Source organism: Polypterus senegalus, chromosome 1, assembly GCF_016835505.1.
Source record: "Polypterus senegalus isolate Bchr_013 chromosome 1, ASM1683550v1, whole genome shotgun sequence".
NCBI classification, from domain to species: domain Eukaryota; kingdom Metazoa; phylum Chordata; class Cladistia; order Polypteriformes; family Polypteridae; genus Polypterus; species Polypterus senegalus.
This window is the reverse complement of record NC_053154.1, coordinates 62038617-62062364: the sequence shown is the minus strand read 5'-3', so window position 1 is coordinate 62062364 and position 23748 is coordinate 62038617. Positions and strand designations below refer to the sequence as shown.

At 36.4% G+C, this 23748-nt stretch overlaps 1 protein-coding gene across 2 annotated transcripts in view; it reads right to left on the bottom strand.

The window, feature by feature from the left end:
- Positions 1-23748, bottom strand: part of LOC120526604 (UPF0606 protein KIAA1549L-like) — a 339744-nt gene that overhangs the window by 50810 nt on the left and 265186 nt on the right. Inside the window, exons 13-15 of one of the 2 annotated variants that reach the window (XM_039749775.1) lie at positions 15267-15391; positions 11950-11973; positions 8658-8842 (exon numbers count right to left, since the gene is read on the bottom strand). In XM_039749775.1, coding sequence (XP_039605709.1) covers positions 8658-8842; positions 11950-11973; positions 15267-15391 — 334 coding nt within the window. Of the gene's footprint in view, positions 1-8657; positions 8843-11949; positions 11974-15266; positions 15395-23748 lie in introns of both variants that reach the window. The other variant, XM_039749769.1, reaches the window with a different exon arrangement.

Here is a 23748-nt window from a genome sequence, read left to right as displayed (position 1 = left end):
GGATCCTATTGAGGATGACCCTATCAAGGACCATACCTGGCACAGAGAGCAGTGTTATCTGCCTGTAGTTGCTGCAATCCAGGCGATCACCCTTTCCTTTCCAGATAGGGACGACAAGTCCCATTTTCCAGTCAGTTGGGATGATGCCAGTCTCCCAAATGGAAGCAAAGTTTGCTTGCAATTCCCTGGAGGACAGCTCTACCATCAACCTGGAGAAGTTCACCCCAGATACCAAAGATCCCGGCATCATTTCCTCCCTCAGCTGGCTCACCACCTGTGCAATCTCAGTGAGATTGGGTGGTTCACAGCTAATTGGAGGATCAGCCACAAGAACTGTGGAGAGTTACAAGGTTATTTGTGAAATTCTGCATATAGCATGTTAAACATGTTTAATTCCCAAATTCTCAAAAAAATTGTTTTTGCATTGTTTTGGCATTCGGTGCCAGATTATCTGAAGCACAATGTCTGTTTTATAGTATGTCTAACTTGTAGCCCCACTCAAATAAACCAATTTTTCACACAATGAATAAACATCTTGTTCAAAGTAGTTTGCATTGTGAAAATGGCAGGCAAGAGGTGGGTGATACGGTAATGACAAGTATCCTTTAGTACATTATGGCTGCCCAGGGAAGCTAAAATTTACTATGGCAACATAAGATCAAAACCTAGGACTGCATTCTGAATGGGACACTAAGGTCAGAGCCCATATTTATTGAACATCTTAGAATTACACCCGGGAATTGCACAAAAATTCACACTAGAATAAGAATTTTTCCTAACTCACAGTAGGCCATAGAAAGTATTCACGAAGCGATGTAGTCCCAGTACCAGCGAGGAGCGGAAGACTATGTCTAAGTATGAATAACGTCATTAATTCACAACATCTGGAGGTCGCGATGACATTATGTAGTTTTCCGATACTAACACAGACTTGACCATAAAGATAGGAGAGAGAGGTTAGGAGCATGCGCTGATACAGCATATTGCCACACCCAACACATAAAAAACCAACTCAGGATTCCAGATTAGGACCCGAGCGCAGCCATGACACCTCAGAATGGAACAGTGTGAGGTTTTTTATGGTGGCTGGAGTGCCAATTCTGCCACCAACCCTCAGGTTTTTTCCCTGTAAGTTGGTGTGCCTACATGCAGGGCTGAATGCAGATTAATGTCATACCTAGGATGGAGGACTTGCAGGTTAAGTGCTTTGCCCAAGGGCCCAAAGAAGTAGAGTCACTTTTGTCAATTTACAGGATTCAAACCGGCAAACTCCTGATTGCCAGAGCAGATCCCTAGCCTCAGAGCCACCACTCCACCCATAAAGATAATAATAATAGTAATAATAATCTAAGTAGAAGAAGAAGGAAGACATTATAAGGTGGTATATGGTACTAAGATTAATGTAATTGTTGCTACTTTGCAATGAAATGAATAATATTACAACCAACACTGAGATGGAAAGACCGACACACACACCAGAGATCCAGAGATAGTTCCTGCCTTGTGCCCTATGCTTGCTAGGATAGGCTACAGCTTCCCTGTGACCCTGCTCAGCATAACCCATATGTCACATGCTCCAATTTCATAAACCATAATTTTGCATGGTACACAATTAAGAGCCATTGGTGTTTACTTACTTGGATCCACATTTCGTCTCCCTTTTTAACATACTGGAGTCACATTTACAACGTTGCAGTCCTCAGGTACTTCTCCTTTGTTAAGTGACTGCTTAAATATTACTAATAAGGTCTTAAAAATGACAACTTTCATTTATTTCAGTACAGTGCAGGGGTCCTCAATCCCAGTCCTGGAGAGCCGCAGTGGCTGCAGGTTTTTGTTCTGACCTGGTTGCTTAATTAGAAAGCAATTCTTGCCAATACAGCACTAACAAGCTATGAAATTAAATTAACTCTGCTATGTCAGGTCATTCTCATATCCTAGATTTTCTTTCCCTTTCTATCATGCAAATGATTTGAAGGCTAAAATGGACGAGTAATTCTCAGTCCTTCACTTTTTTCTCTTCATTTTTCTTCCAAGTATTTAGTTAAACCCAATAGTGCAGATAAATACACACAGGTGTAAATGTAAATAAGCTAAATGGAGAAATGCTGCTCTCTTTTGTCATTTGCATGTTATTGATAATAAGGAGCAATTAAAATAGCTGTTTAAGACAAAATTAAGCAATAAGGGCTCAAAATCACTAAAGTGAAGCAGAAGTGTTACTTTAGCAATAAGTGCTTTTTATTAAGCAACTGGGTTGGAGCAAAAACCTGCAGCCACTGTGGCTCTCCAGGACCGTGATTGAGGACCCCTGGTACAGTGGGTAAAATCTCATCTGGTCCAGGAGTTTTATTAGTCTTCAATGAAAGGGCTTGAATCACATCTGACTCTTCTATTTTAAAATCAGGGAGCTGAGAGTTTGATTTTCTTTTGCATGGAACAATCCATCTGCTTCATCATTTACAAATACTTGGGTGAAATATTTGTTTTGATCATTTGCTATTTCCTTCTCATTTTTAATGATTTCTCCTTTTGTATTCCTAAGGCTTCTTAAATTCTCTTTTGTCATCTTTTCACTTGAGTAGTACTCAAAAATTGTTTGTTGTTTCTTTTGGCTTTTTTTTTAATTTTCTGTTTCTCTTTTGACCTTTCTAATGTGTTTTTTTGATCTCCTGCTCTAGTGTCTTGTATTCCTCTAGTCAGAAATATTTGCCTGTTTTTTAATTTTCTTCTATAGAAATATTTTAAGTTTTACTTTTTTAACAATGTCTTGCTTATCCATTTTGCCCATTATTTTAGTCTTTTTAATTTGTGGTTTTAGGAGAGAACTCATTTTGAGCCTAGGTCAGAATGCCTCTGAAGTGACACCATTTATCATTTATATTTGAAGAGTTTTTACTTTTTCATTCTGTGTTTTATAGACACTTCCTCATCCACATAAAGTCTGTTTTACTCATATTTTAAGTCTTCATTTTGGCATACATTTTTGTGTTTTCAAACATAATCTTACATTTTACCATGTTGCGATCAATGTTACTTAAAGCATAAGTAATTTCTGCTTTTATTACTCTACCTTTATTGTTAGATTAGATATGATCTAGGCAGGCACTACCATATGTTAAGCTGGGTTCACATCACAACACACTTTGAAGTAGGCCTACTTCCCAAATTCTGACAACTCAGACTCCTGACCAATGAATGAGCTGCCAGCTTCAGTTTTCTTTTGCCTAAAGCTTATGGGAATAATTTAGAGACACTAATTCTATTTTTACATTACTGATTTCAGATATTAAGGTCTGCAAATTGGAAGATGATATGAACCTGTAGTGTTGCTATCCATGCTCATTACGAGGGATGTTCAAAAAGTTTCTCCACTTTTATATTTTCGTTGGAAATGTTGAACGCGGAGGAGTAGTAATTGGGCATTAAAAAGATGGTACGACTCTGGGAAAATTGCATCGCAAAGGAAGGTGACTATCGTAGAAAAGTGATGACATTTTTTTTGTAGTGAAAAGTCAGGCAAAATGACACCTTTTATTGGCTAACTAAAAAGATTACAATATGCAAGCTTTAGAGGCAACTCAGGCAAGATGTATTTTTTTTTAATTCTTAATAAATAGAGTTAAAAAAAGTACAGAAACTTTTTGAACATCCTGTGTACTTGGTTTTATGTGATCCTTGCAGCTTGAATGCCAGTTTTTTATCCATCAACAGATCTTAAATGTGTTTGTCCTCTGCCATCAACTCTCACGTTTTTTTTTGATTAGTGTACAATAAATATTTAATTTAATGTGATTCATTACCAGATTCTTTTAAAATTGCACCAAAACATGATTTGAAAAATGTATCAAAATTGTTATTCACATTAAGTCTACACTTTGAAACTTTTAAATGATAATTACCTAATCCATGACCTTGAGCTGAATCTCAGGTTTCACATATGTCACATTAATTTACACAGTTAGGAGTCATTAATTACACAACAATTTATAGACTTGTTTAAATTAAAATTCAACAACCTTCTCAAGCAAAAAATAGCATCTTGCTAACTGCTGTAATGTTCACTTATTATGCACATTCATCTATCATTCAATTTACCTAATTTTCAGTTTTATTATTGGGCCCAGACTACTACATTTCGGAGAGGATCAAGAAGTACTAATGTTACACTGACATGATTTATCACAGAAGGGGCCTACCAACACATCCTTTATATGACCAAACTAGCAAAATACCCACGCTTCGCAGCGGAGAATTAGTGTGTTAAAGAAGTAATGAAAAAGAAAAGGAAATTTTGAAAATAACGTAACATGATTGTCAGTGTAATTGTTTTGTCACTGTTGTGAGTGATGAGTGTTTCTGTCATATATATATACTATATATATATATATATACACACATACATCCACATATATATACATATATACATATATATACATATCTACATATATACATATACACACACATATATATATGAAAAACATTATTTGTACAAAATCTTAATTTATTTATCCATTCCTAAATAATTAAATGGGCAGGCTATTTCGTATCAGTGCAATACGCTGCTTGTTACAATGGATGACTCCCGCTCTTACGTACAAATCTGTGTGGATATTATGAACTATCGTATTTGTTCAAGTTCTATTTAAATTTTAAATAGAAGGAATTTTTATTTAGTCGACAGAAATATCTTTGGTAGGAATGTAAGTTAAATGTAGGCATCATTGCATAAATTTTTCTTCACCATAGAAATGTAAAGAGTAAATTCGCCTTACATTTCAACCAAAGATATTTGTGTCGACTAAATAGAACTTAGTGTTGTAAGGAATGAGCCTGCCAAATTTCAGCCTTCTACCTACACGGGAACTTGGAGAATTAGTGATGAGTGAGTCAGTGAGTCAGTCAGTCAGTGAGTGAGTGAGTCAGTGAGGGCTTTGCCTTTTATTAGTATAGATAGACAAATTACTGCAAATTCAGAAAGAAACAATGGTTCAGATCACACTGAAATTCTGGTGGCAGTCCATATGGTATCTTACATCAGAAGTCTCAGAATTAAGTTGCACCATTAAAACCAGCCATATTTTCCTGTTTCACTAAGGTATCCACTATTTAATTGAAGGTGCTGCATGGTGTATAGGCCTTCGGAGACATGTATACTGATATTGGATTCAATTGCTTTGAACAACTCTGTAATATTTCATTACATGTCACAAATTTTCCCAGATGCAATATGCCTCAATTTCTTATCCTTCCTCATTTTCATTCTTCAGTGATTCCTGGAGAAGTGCATGACACCTTCAAAAAGTGTGAAACAATTTTGGAAACAGTGACCTCACAATCAGATTTCAAGATGATACATTCATCAATACACTCTTCCTGAGGCATAATTATATACTGAACATATCAATCTTGATGAAGAATATCAAAATGTACTTAGAATTAGCCCCTACATTTTATAATCATTCTGAAACACCTGCATCTCTTGTACACATATTTTGACTATGGCTACAGTTCACATCCTGCTGTCTTTACTTACAGTTTTATCAAACAGTTTTATTTCTTTCATGTGGGGATAGAGGATGTGAATAAAAGCAAAACACTCAACATATTTCTGTATCAAATTTAAAATACAGTATATGAATAATTTTATTTAAAATCCTAGTATTAACATATTATAAGGCATTGAACATCCATCCATCCATTTTCTAACCCGCTGAATCTGAATACAGGGTCACGGGGGTCTGCTGGAGCCAATCCCAGGCAACACAGGGCACAAGGCAGGAACCAATCCCAGGCAGGGTGCCAACCCACCGCAGGACACACACAAACACACCCACACATCAAGCACACACCAGGGCCAATTTAGAATTGCCAATCCACCTAACCTGCATGTCTTTGGATTGTGGGAGGAAACCCACGCAGACACGCAAAGAACATGCAAACTCAACGCAGGGAGGACCCGGGAAGTGAACCCAGGTCTCCTAACTGCGAGGCAGCAGCACTACCACTGCACCACCATGCCGCCCTGGCATTGAACATTTTAAGTTAAATAAAAAATAAAGTAATACATTGGCTGCACTTACAGTGCTTGAGACTTTGATATTTTTGTAGCCTAATGGCACTGGTTGAATGCCTTGCTCCTTGAAAGAGATCACTGTACAACATTTATTGAATATTATCAGATTTAAAGTTCCCTTACAAAATAAGGAATTCTTTTCTTATTTTTTTCCATAATGTCATATGTATCTGCAAACATAATTCTAGCTATCAGCAAGTGCACTTTCCCTCAGGTGCCCTATTTAGAGCTGTCCTTCCCAGTCATAGAGTTTACACCATCTGTGTATACTGTACTACCCCAGCAGGTCAAATATTTGTCTAGGAAATTATTTTTCAGACATTGAAATATTGAGTGGTTTTTATAAAAAAAAAGCAAATCCACCCACACAAATCTGTGCTTCATCAGACAGAAGCATTAAAGCCGCAGATCTCACATCTGTTAACTCATCTCTTTGAATTGCATATTGTTGGCTTTACAGTATTTATACTGTCTAACAGCTGTCATCATACATGCTCATATCTGTCAGGATGAATTTATTTTGAAACTTTCTGAATATTCTTTCACATTTTGCTTCCCTGAAATTAAATTTTATTGGTAACACTTTAGTTTGGTTTATATTACTCATTTAGTCTTATGTAACAAGACCTTGACATACACTTTTTTGGGTCTTCATAACACTTATAAAACATCACTAAAGTGTTTATTCAGCTCTGCAATGTGACCCTCTAACAAAACTTCACTTTAGAGTGGTCCGGAGCGGATTAACTGAGACATATGTCTCTTCATATTGCATATTTAGTATAAATCCTGTGAATCCTGCACAGAGATGAATAAATTATCTACAGATGTTTTATAAGTGTTAGGAAGGCCAATAGAAGCCTTTGTGAAGGTGTTTTTACATAAGCGTAAATGAACAATAGATGCATTTTTGCAGTACCGAAACTAAACTCTTACCATTTTATGTATTGCTTTATTTTCTGTTGCCATTTTGATGATTCATTCGATGTTTCATATTGCATTTTGTGCTAATGTACACCTTCCAGTAGTTGCAGTGCTGCATCATCATATGGTCATGTGTCGGACACCATCTTATTTAAGGACTGAGAGTTTAGGCACTTCCCTGTCTGAACTCCATCCATCCATCCATTTTCTAACCCGCTGAATCCGAACACAGAGTCACGGGGGTCTGCTGGAGCCAATCCCAGCCAACACAGGGCACAAGGCAGGAACCAATCCTGGGCAGGGTGCCAACCCACCGCAGGACACACACACAAACACACCAAGCACACACTAGGGCCAATTTAGAACCTGTCTGAAATCTTCTGGTAAAATAAAATAATTAGAAAATACAGTTTAATTAGGAACTTAAATTAAGAATTTCAGGTTCCCAATTAGGCCCACTTGATAATTTCTGTTTTTGCTCAAAAATGAAAGTTCACCAAACAAACAACTCCTGCTTGTCTTAAGGTTACAGTTTCCGTTGTGCTTACTAGTCTCTACCACTCTGTCCACCCAGCATATTCTCTTTTCATTAAATGATGTGGTCATGCTTTTCATTTTAAATACACTTTATGATATTAATGAATTTCTGCCTACGGTGGGCTGGCGCCCTGCCTGGGGTTTGTTTCCTGTCTTGCGCCCTGTGATGGCTGGGATTGGCTCCCAGCAAACACAGGGTGCTAAGGCAGGAAACAAACCCAGGGCAGGGCGCCAGCATGCCTCAGACATATTATTGTGTTCTCATATAAAATTGCGTGTATATACAGTATATGGACATGTACATAAACATATACACTGTATACACATGCTTTCACCTGCACATCATTTGCATATCTCCTTTATAATCACACTATTCTGCAACTGTTTATTATACGTGTATATCTTGTTTATATATAATGTTGTGTTTGGTTATGAGCAGCTCCAAAGCTACCAAGTTAAATTCCTGTACATTAAATACCAGCAAAAAAGTGATTCTGATTCTAGAGGCATGTGGGCATCTTTAGCGACTGTTTAATCAAGTGTTGTCCAATTTATCTGAATTGGTGTTTTGTTCTTTTTAAGTTCTCAGCATTTCTGTCATGCCTCTCTCGTGGATATAATTATGACTATAACTTTCTTTATTTATGTAAAGGTGTATATACTAATTTCTATATACTAAATTGTTGTCTCTTTTTACATAAAATCTCCTTCTGTCTGTTATGAAGGTTTTACTCCAGTTGAATTTCTCAATGGGGACATCAGTATGAAGTACAAAATCCAAAGTTTTCAGTTATTCACTAAGGACATTGCTCTTGGCAAGCTACTGGCTGTCACAAGGAAAGCAAATACAAGAATGTATTAAAATAAAAATAAGCTAATAAAAAATAACAGTAAAAAATGAAATAGCTGTGCTTATCACACAGAAGAAGAAAAGTTCTGAATAAAACCAAATCATTTGGGTTCTCAAGGCAGTTATTATGTCCCATATTCTCTATGTTCTGATATCCACTGATCATATTACAGTAATTTTTAATGACTTTAAGTTCTTCCATTGTATTAAAAATCTTTCACTTGCAATTAGTACACTGATAAGCAAGTATGTGCCAAATGAATTACTTACTTCTCCATTGATGACGGCAGAGTCCTGGCTCCTCTCTGAGGCAGGATGAGAATAGCTGAGTGGCGCTGCCAAGGGTCTGATGGAAATCAGCTGCAGTGACCCGGAAGATGTATCAAAAGCATCATATGAAGACCTAGATACTCGTTCAAACAGGATTGCTCCTTCTTCACTATCAAGCTTTGGCACTAAAAATTCATGCAGAATAACAAGAAATGTCATTCCAGACTATCACACAGGCAAGGAAACACAAAGAGGAGACACAATGACATCTTTTCTGTTTGTTATCAGACAGGACTGCTTAAAATCCCTGACTGAACAGAGAATGTCACTCTATGACATACCTAATTCATCCTGCTCTGAATTGTATTCAGTGTCATCAACTATGCAGCATTGCCTTTTGCTTCTAACTGAGAAGTTGACAGGGGTTTAGTCATTGCTGCCAACTGAGCGGGGATCTGTGCACCATGTGACCAGATGCTTGCTGAATTGAGTGATTATTATGAATCTTTAATTGATTTACCCACAGGGAGCGGTTTGACCACAGAAGCTAACCTTCAGCACTTTAGGATTTATTACCTAGTTACAAACTAAGAGAATGCCATTGGCCATCCACACGGACATGGTTTCTAGATAATGGCCCTACGGGAACAACATTTTATACTCTAAGTCTTTAGTGGCAAGACATCAATCAGTCGACTAAATAGTTTGAGTCAATGGCCAGTAATAACCAGTTGGCAATTACAATACAAAAATGGAATAAATGGAGAGTAGCTGTAGTGCCAAACAGTCATATCTCTCTATATATAAAATCCAACCTCTGTCTGTCTGCTTTTCACAAGAGAAATACTTAACGGATTTAGATCGGGTTTTTTTTTTCTTTGAACATTCCGGTTGATTTTGTGACTTCTCTTATCACTCTAAGAATCATAGTTCACTTGCAGGAGTGATTTATTTGGGCTATATGTGAGGCAGAGGCTGCGGGCTGAGGGTAGGGGGAAGCATGATATTAAGATTAGGGAGCCGGGCAGGGCCCTCCTCACTGTCCTGTTTCACTAATATGTGGATGGAGCCGCATGGGACAGCTAGTATATTATATTTGCTGTTACTATCATTTGTATTGAGAATGAGACAAGTGCATAATGGTGCAGAGCACTGCGTAAACTGCTGCCTTTGAAACCAACTCCTAAGATATACTCATTTATTATCAAATATATTTAATATGCTTTAATTTACACTGTAGTTCATAGTAGCATGCCACCTGTAGTTTAACAAAAATATTGGGTATGCCTTTGATACTTAAAGGTTACAAAATAAATATAGATTAATCAATTCACATTTAGCCCCTTAGTATTTTTCTTAGCTGTTCTTACTCATATGATGTCTAGCGAGTGAGACAGTATGACAGGGTTCAGTGAAGCAAAACATCTTCTGGAAACTGTGCAGCATTTCCCTGTTACACTGTATGACTCATAAGCTCAACAGATTTGTGAATTTAATTTTGTGAATGGCAGTTAGAAGCCTACACAGTGTTTGGAACAAATTTGATCAAGGTAGTATAATTAAAAAATAGAAGGGTCACTAGGGGGTACTGGGGAGAAAAGCAGGTATTAAAGTACAAAAAAAGGCCTCTACCCAACCATTCACCAACTGAATGCCTCTTATACAGTTTTAGAGTTGTACAGAGCGGGAGTCTACCTCTGCAGCTTCAGGTACAAGGACGGAAATAAATCTGAATGGGGAAACCACTCCATTGCAGGGCAAAATATAACTACCCTTTAAAAATAATATGTGCTGCTCGACCTTCATTTGTGTATCAGTGATTGAGTTATATGATATAACTGTTTTGAATTCTGGAACAATTCAATGCTATTACTGAGCTATTGAAATAATTATTACTATTTTAAGAATTGTCCTTTGCTCAAAAATCTCTTCAGTTCCTCTAAATCTTTCACTTACGTATCCCTATAAACATTGACTTCCTCCAGCTGTCACAATTTCAGGTTGATTAGTAATATTAAATCGGCCAGGTAAAAGTATATGAGGTGATTATGTCCTTCGGTGACCTGGCTTTCTGTTGATACTTCCTTCCATCAATTATTCTCTCTAACACCAACCATTTATGGGGTGAAGCCTAAGTGGCAAATAAATGACTGCACCATGGTACATGAAAGTTTAGACAGGGCTAAAATAGATGAACCATCGATTGGTGAAGCTCCTCATAATTGAAATGCTTTCTGATTTTTAAGAAATTGATTTATTGTAGAAAAATTAAATACAACAGGTTGGCAATGGAGACTGAAGATCATAAGGGCATTCTGCTTTCTTCAATGTTTGCTGTAATTATGTTCTGTGGAAGCATTACTTCTTGCTTCATTATAAATAAATTCTGTGTTATGGAGAGATGCACAGAAATATAATAAATCTTTTTATATAAAAACATCAAACAGAAAAGCTGTAGGTGATCACTGGACTGCTGGCAACAGTTTTCTGTGAAGCCTAACTTTTAGATAAAAGACTGTAAAGAAAACAAAAGTAGTTTAATATGTAGTAATAAAATGACTGCGTTTTGCAGTGTGCTAGTTGTGTTTCTGTACAACTGTGGCAGTGATTTATAAGAGAATAGTTTTAAGAAGGTACCCAAGCAGGTACTGGTGGGCCACACCTCAACAACAACATTTATTTCTATAGCACAGTTTTTACACAAAGGGTGTAGCTCAAAGTGCTTTACAAGATGTCAAAGAAGAAGTTACAGGCAAAGAAAAACAAACAGAATTTAGATAAGAAAAATAATAATTAATAAATAGTATACAAAAGTTACTCACTTGCATGAGAAAGATATACAATTAAGAGAAAAGTCCTTAAATATAAAACTGTTTTTAAATGTTAATTCAACAATAAGGTCAGACAGCCAGGGTGGATGGAGAAAAATCAAAAACAAAATCTGCAGGGATTTTAGGCCAAAAGAACACCCAGAACCCACTGGTCCTTCTACCTGCATAAATGCTCTTAAGTAGTTCTTTATTGTTTTTTTAGGCTTCATCTTAGAGTATTCCACACACAGGCTGGAGAAACTGAGTGGCTATAATTCCAAAAGTTAATATTTTGTTCCTAAACAATCTCTTTCCAACCTTTTAACCCAAAAATCTGTAAAAGAAATATAATTTCCACAAAATAAAAGAGAAGTTCATGTAGCATACCTGAATGAAGGTTTTGTTAGACACACACATATACTGTATAAAAGTCAGTTTTATTATTTGAAATAAGAAATGAAGAAACATTGAGAATCGCTTACCAATTCTGTTATTTGTTGTTAAGCCTGAAAAAATGCAAAAAGAAAGCATTATTTTACAATTAGTATATTTTCTATTATTCCTTGAGGCTCCTGTCCTTTTTGAATATGTGACATTACTTTAATTTTGCTGAAGAAAGATACTTTTTTAATTAATCTTGGAAAAAAATTCTGTCATTCCTGTACAAGCATTTAACAGGAGCAGCAGAAAGAAATGTTCAGGGTGTTATTGCATGTAAATCAGCGACAAAGTGAGGACTGAGCATGTTACACTCTAAACTGGTCTGTTTGTGAAGCTCCTCCAGTGGTCACATTCTAATTGACTCTTTAAAACTTTTCTTCCTCCCTCCTGAATTGTACGATCTGTGACTGTTTTCTTCAATTTAAATCCTCTATACCAGTGGTTCCCAGACTTGACCCTGAGGACCCACTGTGGCTAAAAGTTTTTGTTCCAACCAGACTCACAATCGGTAAGAATAATCAATAACAACTGATCTAATTTTATTAGCTAGTCTTTTTTACTCTTCTCTTATTCTGCATTCAGGAAAACACAATAGTATGTTTTTTACATTGATAAAACATTTAGAAATATTTCTATTTTTTCTAAAACTATAAATGCTTAACTCTCTTTTGTTGTTTTCGTATTATTTTCCCCTTTTCCTGTGTAGTTTGCTCCCTTCATTTAACCTAATCTAATAGTGACAATTAACAACTAGCACAGCAGACACCCAGGATGGTGAAAGTAGCAACAACTTCAGTGTCAAACTTGCTAATTAGTAAATAATCAATTAAACATCCAAAACACCTGGAAAAGCAGAAGGAAAATTAGGTTAAAAATACTGTTAATGACTTTAAAAAAATATATTCCCCATATAACTGTTTATTACATTTTAATAAAAATCTATTAAACTTTTTTTTTTTAATTTCTAATTTAAATTGACTCCAAAGCACAGAAACTGGGAAATAATGACTCACCTAATTAGACTAAGAGTCCAATAAAAAACAGAAGTTGGTTGAAACAAAAACCTGCAGCCACACTGGGTCTCCAGGATCGAGTTTGGGAAGCACTGCTCTGTACCCTCCATACTGATCTTGATTCTACGTATTGTCTGCTCGTACTGTCAATCTACACTCATCTGCAAGCTTAGTTTCCTTGCAATCAATATGTTGTTAGCAATGCTGTTGCATATCTTGCTTTAACCTGTTATATTAAATGGTACAACTTTGTGATAGTGTATGTATTATGTAAAAGGGATTATGTAAAATTAAAACAGAAAATTCAACTGGTACCTCTGCGTAGGCTGTCTACTTGGAGCTGGTGTACATATTGACTGTTTTGCTGCTTTGAGACATGGCTTGCTTAGCCAGTGTGAACCTCACCAGATGACATGTCTGAACCTTTGCTGTAGTGGCCAGGTGAGAGGTAAGAGCAGTGATGTGCTCCACAATATCATTTACAGATGAGTTCATGATTCCTATTGTTTTAGGGTGAACATCTGTTTGAAGTGGCAGAGCTTCAGCACCTGTTGATGGAGTAGCTTTCCTTCTTGCCCTTTCCCCAACCTTTGCCTGACTCTTAGACGTGGCTTTCTTAGAAACCCATCCTGGGCAGTAGAGTTGCTTTGGATTATATTTGTAATAAGCAAGTCAAAAAATTTTTACACCAACAAAAATCAATTAACTTCACTTGTATAACAATGGAAAGTTTTTGAAATAGATTTATTATAAGAAGTATTTGGCCACCTACTCTATTGGTTTGATCCCTGTGGTGTGTTCTTATGCGGGCCAAAGCTACTTAGCACATTTTAAAATTAAGCAAAGTGAATCTATACTGTATGTGTTATGGAGATGAGAATGGGGGCAATGAAAAAGCTGACTTCGTAAAGTTGCTAGAGAGCAGGCCTTGAGGTGTGAAGAATTGAAGCAACAACCCTGAAACACCACCTTCTGTCCAATGTTTGACCAATTAGTATTTGATTGCTGGTCCCAAATATCATATAAAATGGAGCCTTTAAAACACTTTCTTGTTCCAAGACACTGGTTACATTATCTATGACTTTGGTTAAACATGTGCTATTTAATATTTCAGGAGTCATGTCAAGGAGAACATAAGTAGAATAGAAAATGTTGCAGCAGTTTTTAATGTGTGACTTGGTTTATATAGCACTGCCCAAACAAATAACAAAGGTGGTAGATGCTGAAGCAACTGTTTCTTTTTTTAATTTTTTTTTAACTTATCTAGCTAGGTCATTTATGAATCTGCTCTATATCAGATTATATCTCTGGATGTCGGCTGAATCACATAAAACACTAAGGGTGACCTCTGTCTTCGTTACAAAACTTCAAAGAAGAAGACAGGACTCATTTGCTGTATTAAAAAGTTCCTTAACTGATTAAAGTCTAATTAAGTGGAAGATGTTTTAGCCTCTCCCTATCTGTGGTACCTTTGCATCAAATTACAGCAAATGCTCATGAGGAGGCCTTTTCTTAACTATGTTACAAAGGGAATCAATAAATCTTTGTTTATTAGTACTCTGTGATAAAACACTGCAGATAATTTAGAAAGTAATGTGTTTTGTTTTATTGCATTTAGTTTTTCTGTAAACAAACTCATGAAGATTTGCCCTTTGAAAGCAAACAATTGATCTTTTGTGAATTTTATGAAATACCACTGCAAGAGACAATTTGACAGCACGAGGCAGGAGGCACACACAAGAATTTGATTTATGTAATGCTGAAAGAATTTATTGAAAAGAATTGCTGATCTGGTCTGGTGGAAAGGACAAGAAGTAGATTCTAAATGTAAGAATTCATTCACAAATCAGTTTTGAAAACCTACTTTAACTATTTGTTTTGTTATTTTCTATACTAAGCCTTTGTACAAAACCATGAAATTAAACTTGACATAGTTTCTTTTATGCATGATAGAATAGGTTGGTCTATCTATCTATCTATCTATCTATCTATCTATCTATCTATCTATCTATCTATCTATCTATCTATTTATTTTCATGATGTATAAATAAATATGCCAACATCAATTAGGCCTAAAATATTTTTTAGCTTTTTTCAATTCTTACTTTAAGGCAGTATAAGAAATGCAATACAGAAGTATTAGACATTCAAATAATTTCCCTTTATTTATTAGCTTTCATTTACTGTATTTCATTTTAGGTATGCTGCTACATCCTGTATTGATAACTTGTATGATATACTGTATGTGATTAATGTAGCCAGTTTAAATATGGATATGCTCCAGATTGTTCCTTGCTAGTTTTTTTTGTATTATTAATATTGTTGATTAATTATTTTACTCTCACCATTTTTCTTCTTTGAGTCTTCTTTTGCCATTTTCTGCTGCATCGGTACTTTCTGAGGGGAGCTCCTGTTAGAAATGGGCTTTCCTGATTCGTTACTCATAACTGAATCCTCTTCACTGGGCAATCTGCTGCAAGTAACCATGGCAACAAGAGAGAACACATTCTTTAAATATATGCTTCTTTTGAAGGTTACCTTCTCAATTCCTAAACATAAATAATTAGCTTCAGGTAAATAAAATAAAGATAAGTCTCATGGATCTATAGAAGACAACTTAGTTTATGTAAAGGTGAAAGTAAACCATTTTTTCCTTTTTTTTAAGCTGTACTGATAACTTCTCCTAGCACCCTCGGTGACATTCCACTGGGAGTCTCTTTAGGTCTAAACTAACAGACCTTCGTTAAATTTGCATCGAGTTAGTTTCAGTGTTGATTTTAAATTTCTATTATAAACGTTTTTCACTCTTGTGTAGTATCAGCTTCACCTTAAACCTGAAATCTTGAAAGTGAAAATTACTTGCACTACACAAAAAGTGTTGTTCACCTCTGAATATCAAACAGGCATCTGCTTCTAATGCATGTTCACCTTTCAGAGCACTTATAGCAAGGCACTTACACAAATGCTCATAGAATAAATCTTACATTTTTATTGCACTCTATGTGTTAGTAGACTTACTAGTATATTCTGCAAATAACCTTTTAAAATGAAATACATTTTTTAATGCTTTACAAAAATTGTTTTCTTTGTAGGCTATAACCAATAAACTGAATGACTGCTGTTTCAATAGACTAGCTTCTATTTCTAGTTTAATTCGTAAATGAGCTATTGCTTTAAGATTAGATGGAATTAAAAATAAGTTAAAACAGTGCAAACATGTTAATGGTTTTCAGATATAGTTAGATATTGAATTTTCTGGTAGGTTTTCAGGATAAACTGAGATGACTGAATTTATCTAACAAAAAGTACAACATACTTTCCCACTAACACCAACAAGGAGGTTGAGGGTCAAGTTGTTTTTACATGCGGCCCACCTCAGTTGAACATGGACCTCGGACAAGCTCCAAGATGCTACAGACATGCAGTCACACAGTATTGTTTCCATTGATCATTCCTCTGCACATTTAAAGGCTTATAATACTCTTGTTAATTTTTTTGCCTGTCGAATCAGTTTATTAGAACATTTTTCAGTGTTTCATGAGTACATCTAGTTTAGTTCATTTACACGCTGTGACCTGTAAATGCAAAGAGTTGATAATTAGGAGGTGGGGCATGCAAAAGAGGCAATGTGTTCTAACTCCAAGAGTCAGAAAATGAAAAGATGAGCTGCGTGCAAAATAAATGTGAACAGAATGAAGATGGCAATTTAGTTTGCTACAACTGGGACATTCACTTGTAATATATGAGCACAATTTGTCTGTAATGTTCCGAAGAAAATCACATTTTCATGCACATGTCAAGGATAATAATCTGCTATCAAAACTGTATTGTGCTATCACTCAACTCTTTAATCTCTCTCTTTAAGAATTAATCTACTCTAGACAGCAACAGAAATCTCACTAATATAAGCAGTTGTTATTTTAGAAAAGTTAACACTTTTCTTTTAGAATTCTGCTCAAGTAAATTGTAGATTTATTAATTAAGTAAGTTGGTTTTGTCCTTACTAATTATACTGTAGAAAGGTACTCTTGATTCTGTTTTTTCAGTGATGTTTTTTTTCGATTTCATCTCAAAAATATATTAAACAAATATTATTGTCATAACTAGTTAAATATACAGGTTCAGTTTTAAGTGTAAGCCTAACATGACATGTTCTTTTCAAGGAAACATGCTGATTTCTTATTAGCTTGTTGACAGCTACAGTTGTCGTCCTCCCTAAAAACACGTTGAGAAATATGAGATTAGAAGCTGGACTCTCAAGGAGGCATTACTGGTTACACTATTCACCTCACACATAACCAATGCATATTTGGATATTTACACACATCTCTATATCTATAAAATCCAACGTCTGTCTGTCTATCCACTTTTCACGAGAGAACTACTTAACGGATTTAGATCGGGTTTTTTCTATAATTTGCTTGAACATTCTGGTTGATTTTGCAACTTCTCTCATCGAGCTAAGTATTATAGTTTGGTTGTGGCACCGATTTATTCACACAAATCCAAGAGACAAGTGGGCCAAGGAAAGGGGAAGGTTAGACCTCAGGAGTAGGGAGCCGGGCAGGGCCATCCTCCATTTGAGTCGCTCTACCTCTCGCCACTTGCCTCTGCTTAGCTAGTGATACCTGTTTGTTCAGCAGACATTATCATGTAGAGTTTGTTAAAGAGTAACGTTTGACATTTTTGAGAGAGAGTTCACAGCTATGTGTGTTTTACAGGGTATCTGCACATTGGTAGAGATATCACAGCCACATGCTTTTCTTCCCATGCGGGGGACACTCTCCCATCAGAGCTGAACACGATCAGATACAGTGGCAACGTTTGACATTGGAGCGTACCTACCTTCCGCTTGGCAAAGACATTAGAGCTACTTTCTTGCATATGAAAGCTAACAATTTAAATTCTTCTCAATACAAATTATTATATTTTTTTAATTTTTTAATTGATTTTTAAAGTTTGTCCTGTTTCACTACTTCACAGGCAGACCTGCAAGGGACAGCTAGTAGTGGATATGGAGAAAATTATTGCAGTGCCAATTGTTTTTTTGCTCCATTTTTAAGTTACAGTATTCATTTAGTTGTTATTTCTTTTAGGGCAGCACCTATTTTGAGCGACTTTTTACCAAAACAATAATGCTTGGACTAAAGTAAGACAATATGGGTTGAAACCAATCAGTCATTATGCTCTCTGCATGGCCTTGAAGGTACAGTGTGTAGTACAGGTTTCACAGCAAAATGAAAACATGTGCTCAGGTCAAAAGATGAATGTAATACTGATAGACACCAGCTTGTAAAAAATCATAAATGATATCAAGAATTGAAAACACTATTCTCTGGAATCTGAAGAATTAATTAAACTTCATTTTACTGTAAAACATAGTAATGTCCATTTCAAAGCATTAATGTTAGACGGGCAGTTCAAGAAATCAACACTGGTGAGGTTTGTCTTAATGTTTTAATTTAAATGTCAGAGTAGATGCAATAATATTGTATACATAGACAGTAGTAAAAATGGTCATAGAGATGTAGCCACAGAGCTAAAAGGATTATTACTTAGACATTTGTAGTTCCATTACCTCCAAACTGAGTGGCAGAATGTGGAGAAAGGGACTAGCAAAGGCAATTGCAGATCTGGGTAAACCCAAATAATGAAGACATTAAGGGAGAGATTGTTATCCTAGCACTGCCATATCAGAGGGCAAATCTCTTTTATGATCATTGTTGGTGATCAGGCCTACAGTGGTGGTATCACTAAGAAATTTAATAATGGAGTTGGAACTGTGTTTGGCTATTTAATTATAGACAAAAAAGGAGTATAACAGAAGGCACAGTATACTACACTGTGTTGATACTTGGGGTGATGCTGCCATTCAGCACATGCTAGGGTCTGTCAAATGTGAAGATGATGCTAAAAGACAGAGGGGGTGTTTGGAGAATTTATACTTTTCCCTGCTAGTTCATTTAATAGAGCAGAAGTCAAGAAAATAAAGACCAGAAGGAGCAGGTGAAGAAAGAGGGGTGAGGAATAGAGGATTTAATGTCACTGAAGTGCTATTACGTAACCAGAAGCCATATGATGGACTGTATAGACATAATAAAACAGAGATGTAGAACACCAGAAGTTGCAAGGAGATAATTAAGAATTGGGAGATATACAACATGTCAAGCCTGAGCAGAACATAAGGAGGACACAGCTATTCATCCTGGCATGCCATATACATGAACTACTGTCATGCATACTTGTTCATGAATCCCCAGACAAGCTCAATTGAGGTAAGCAATACCACTCCACAACGAGAGGGGGCACTGTCACTTTCTCCATAGGCCAGAGAAAGTGCCCAGCCCTGCCTGACAGTGCCTTCCAGAACAAGTCCAGCCCATTCTGGCCAATCCACCATGTAAATTGACGGAACAGAGAGGTGATGTTGTTAAACAGTCCTGAACCTGAGTCTACTAAGTGGCAGATACGCGTACCATAAAGAGAGAGAGCGGAGAGTGAGAAAGCCTGCATGACTGACCTTAAGTCAGTGTCTTTTTAAATACACCCATTTTTTTTACTTTTTATTTTCTCTATAATTAAACAGGGTTAACAGGGTGGAATCCCAGCATTTTTCCCTGCTTCCAATTGCTTTCTAGCCGTCAGCCACAATAGAAATAGATGTAGAGAGGTCTTCAATGTTTTAGTTATGGAGGTATAATTGATTTTGGTGTTTTACTTCTTAAAAAATGAGTTTTGCAAAACAAGACATTCAAAATTTACAGTACAAATGAAGATTACTATGACATCAGGCAGTGTGACATAGTGGCTAAGGCTCTGGACCTTAACTCCTGAGTTGTGGGTTTGAATCTTGCTATTGACACTGTGTGACCAAGAGCATGTCAATTTAACTGTCTGTGCTTCAATTGGAAAAAACAAAAGAAATATAACCAATAGTATCTCAGATGTTGTAAGTCATTTTGGATAAAGGCATCAGTCAAATAATAAGTAATAAAAACAAATATTTAGCTTCTCCTTTGCAGGACACATTCTTAATTGCACCTATTTCTTTTGCAATAGACCTCGGTGCAGCTGTCAGTATAAGTATTTGCCTCATTTGCAAGGATGTCCCTTTACAGGCTATGATGCATTCGTCATAAAAAGGCCACCCATGAAATGTACCTGGCATCAATTAACTTGTGAAAAAAACTCCTCCATTTCTGTGAAAATGTGTCATTTGATGGTTGCAGGAAGGCAGTGTGATGTTGTCGTTCATCCACTGGACTTTAAACCACATGCCTACCATTACAGGTCTCATGCCCGAATTGCCACATGACCCTTAGCAAGTCACTTAATCAGCTAGTTCTTCAATATTGGAAAAAAATAGATGAAAACTAAATAAATGTATCCTGTTCTTGTAAGTCACCTTGAAATATGGTGTTCACCAACCACCAACAAAAACTACATCATTATAAATGATTGATGCCTGTACCTTAGGATAAAACTGCATCTCTCACAAATCTCATCAAATGAGGTGATTACTTGTTTTAATCAATAATTTATTTATGAGGATGTACAGAATGAAATTATCATTTAGATACTGTGTTTTTGGCAAAAAAAAAAATATATATATATATAGCAATTTAAGCTCCCATAATGCAAGAAAATTAAAATGCGCAAAAGAATAGTTTTTATTACTGCCTGAGCTACTTCCACTAGCACAATTATATTTTACAGCTTTTCAAGTAAGTAAATTTAAATACATTCACATACAAAAATTATTGTCTGCATGTCCTTAGGATGGTGACCTTTAAATCAGTTTATTTAAATTAACTGCTGCTGCTGATCAAGGTGAATAGCAGGAAAGTGAAGGAACTGTTAATAAGATATCAAAATAAAGTCTTTTGAGAGGGGTAGATTTTATTAACATGCAGTGTGTGATCCACACTTACTGAACTGAAGTCAGCAACATTTCCAGTTGAGCTAGACAGAAAAAAAAACTCCCCATTTTTTGCTGACTTATTTATGAAATGATTTTTAACTCTACTTGTTCCCTTCACTTTGAAGCATTTAAATAATTTTATGAAGTCAACAAACATGTTACAATAAATGAAACTAATTTCTATGTTTTTTTTTTCTAAAATATTCCTAAAATCTGAAGTCCCTGAAATTAGCCCTCCTCAACAGCTACACATGGTGAATATACTTTAGAAGCCTTTCCCAAGTCTCTTTTCTCACTGTTCAATTGCCCGACTTCAATACTCTTGGCTGCTTCTGGATATCTCCAAACTGGACAGTGGACATTTGTCATACACACTCTGTTGAATTTCTTTGTTGTGCCAAAAATGCTCCTTTGATTTTACAATTTAAATCCAGGCAGCTTTCTCTACAGTATTTTAAAATTGAATTTTTATGGTCATTTTTTGACATTTTGCTAATGGGCACTGTTCCTTGCTTTAATGATGAACATTTTTTTCAAGTTTGTGATATGCTTTATTCATCTACTGTTGGTGCTTTGCTGAGTGATTCACGTGGAGCTGAAGTTCAGGAAGAGTCCTTACCTAACATCATGTGTGTAGCCTCCAATGTTTAGCCTCCAGTTCCCCCCCTTCAGCTTCAAGTTTATTGTCATGTGTAAACACAACATCAGACACACACCAGGTAGGATTACTACATTAATACAGAGCTGTCAAGTAGTCTAGTAACCTCTGACTAAAACGGTGTTTATTGAATCTAGAGGTGTGAGTTCTAGAGGTCCCATACCATTTTTCAAGAACAGAGATGTGAGAAAGGTGTCAGGGTAGGGTAGCTGAGGTTTTGGATGATTTGTTTTGATTTGTTTCCAGATTAGTATCTTCATCTATAATAAGCTACCGTGGCTGTCCGTTTGTCTGTCCAGGATTTTAAATCACTTGTAGCTCGCAAACCGCTTCACCTACTGACCTGAAATTTGGTACACATATACTACGTGATGTCTACTATCCACTTTTGGGGTGATGATTGACCTCCAAGGTTATTCCACTTTTTATTTTTATTTTATTTTATTATAGAACCTACTCTCAGCAATGGCCAGCAGGGTGGCCGTGTGGTGCAAGCGTACGGGCACCGTTCTCATCCCTACCACCTTCAGCGTCACTTGCCCTGCCTCTTCATATCTTAAATTATTCTTGAGGCAGATTAAAGACTTAAGTGCCAGCTTAAGTGAAAGATTAAGGAAAACGTGTAAGTAATTGTAACACTAACACTGACTTAATCAGTTTTAACATGAAAAGATGCCGACGAAAGTAGAGAAGAAGTGGGCCACTAGGATGGAGAAAAGAAGAGCTGCTCAGGAAGCAGCAAGCACATCAACCTCTGAGCAAATGAATGATAAACGTACAGAGAAAGAGGATGAAAACTAGGAATGCTCAAGTCACGTAAATCCACTGCATGTTATCGTGCAGTGCGCTGTTACTGGTATGTTATAAATGCACTGAACAGAAGGTAGCCAAGCACCAGTAACATTCTGAGTTGATATCACCATCATCTGTGGTACTTTGTGATCCTCAGCTGAGCAGATGCTGTAGAATGAAGTTATACAGCCAGTAAGGACTGGCGTCAACTAAACACTTATTGAAGATGGTGACCACAGATCTTCTTCTATAATACGGTACCACGGCTGTCCGTTTGTCTGTCCAGGGTTTTAAATCACCTGTAGCTCACAAACAGTTTGACCGATTGACATGAAATTTGGTACACATTTACAAAGTGTCTGCTTTTGGGGTGATGATTGACCTACAAGGTCAAAGATCAATCCAGGAAGGTCAAGGTCAAAAATCAAATAACCTGTAGCCTGAAATTTGGTACACATATACTACACTGAAACTCTACACTACAGCTTTATTTTAAAAGCAAAGACTTTTGGAATTATCACTCTTTTTATTCTTAGTTCATTTTATTGTAGAATCAACTGTTGGCAGTGGGCAGCGGATGTGTATGGGCACAGAGTATGGTCAAGTCAAGTGTATTCACTGCACATTATCGTACAGTATGCTGTTACTGGTGTTATGATAAATGGGAGAATGATCCACCTTCTACTTTTTGAAGCGTATGAATAGGTCTTTCATTTTGCTAACATTATGGGAGAGATGCCACCACAGTTTCAAAGGACAAACCTCTTTTATCCAAGCCATTTCATCAGTGTTGGTGATCCGGCCTACAATGTTGGTTGTTGTTAAGAAATACATTAATGGAGTTTAAGCTATGTTTGGCCATACAGTTATAGATGAACAAAGTGTACAACAGGAGGCACAGCACTCTACCTTGCAGAATTCTTGTGTTGAGACTCAGTGTGGATAAACTGTAGTTACTATTCAGCACATGCTAAGGTCTACCAAATGAGAAGATCCAATTAGAGGGATTGGGGGGCATTAGCTCCCAAGTCTGGGAATGTAGTGGTCAGCTATGACGAAATAACACTGTTAAACGTTGATTTTCAGTATAAAAACAAGAATCTGGCATAGCAGTTTGTATTAGCCAGGATGATATGATGGCATCCTCTGTAGACCAACTGTGGTGATAAGTAAAAAGGAGGCTGTCTAAATTATCTGCAATACTACGCCTAATGTGCCAGTCTCTTGAAGTACTTCATCACATTAGAACTGCCAGCAGTCAGTATTCAGTAAGACTTCCTTTAGTACAGAAACAGGTGGGAACTATAGATTCTCTTAAAGAGGCATTATGCAAATGTCTGAACTGGGACAGATTGTGTTGTAATACCATTACAAAACACTTGGTGAAGTTGGCAGGACTTGCACTGCGGTCAGGTGGACTATAGGAGTGGTGGTGCTGAACAAAAGGGGGGGGGGC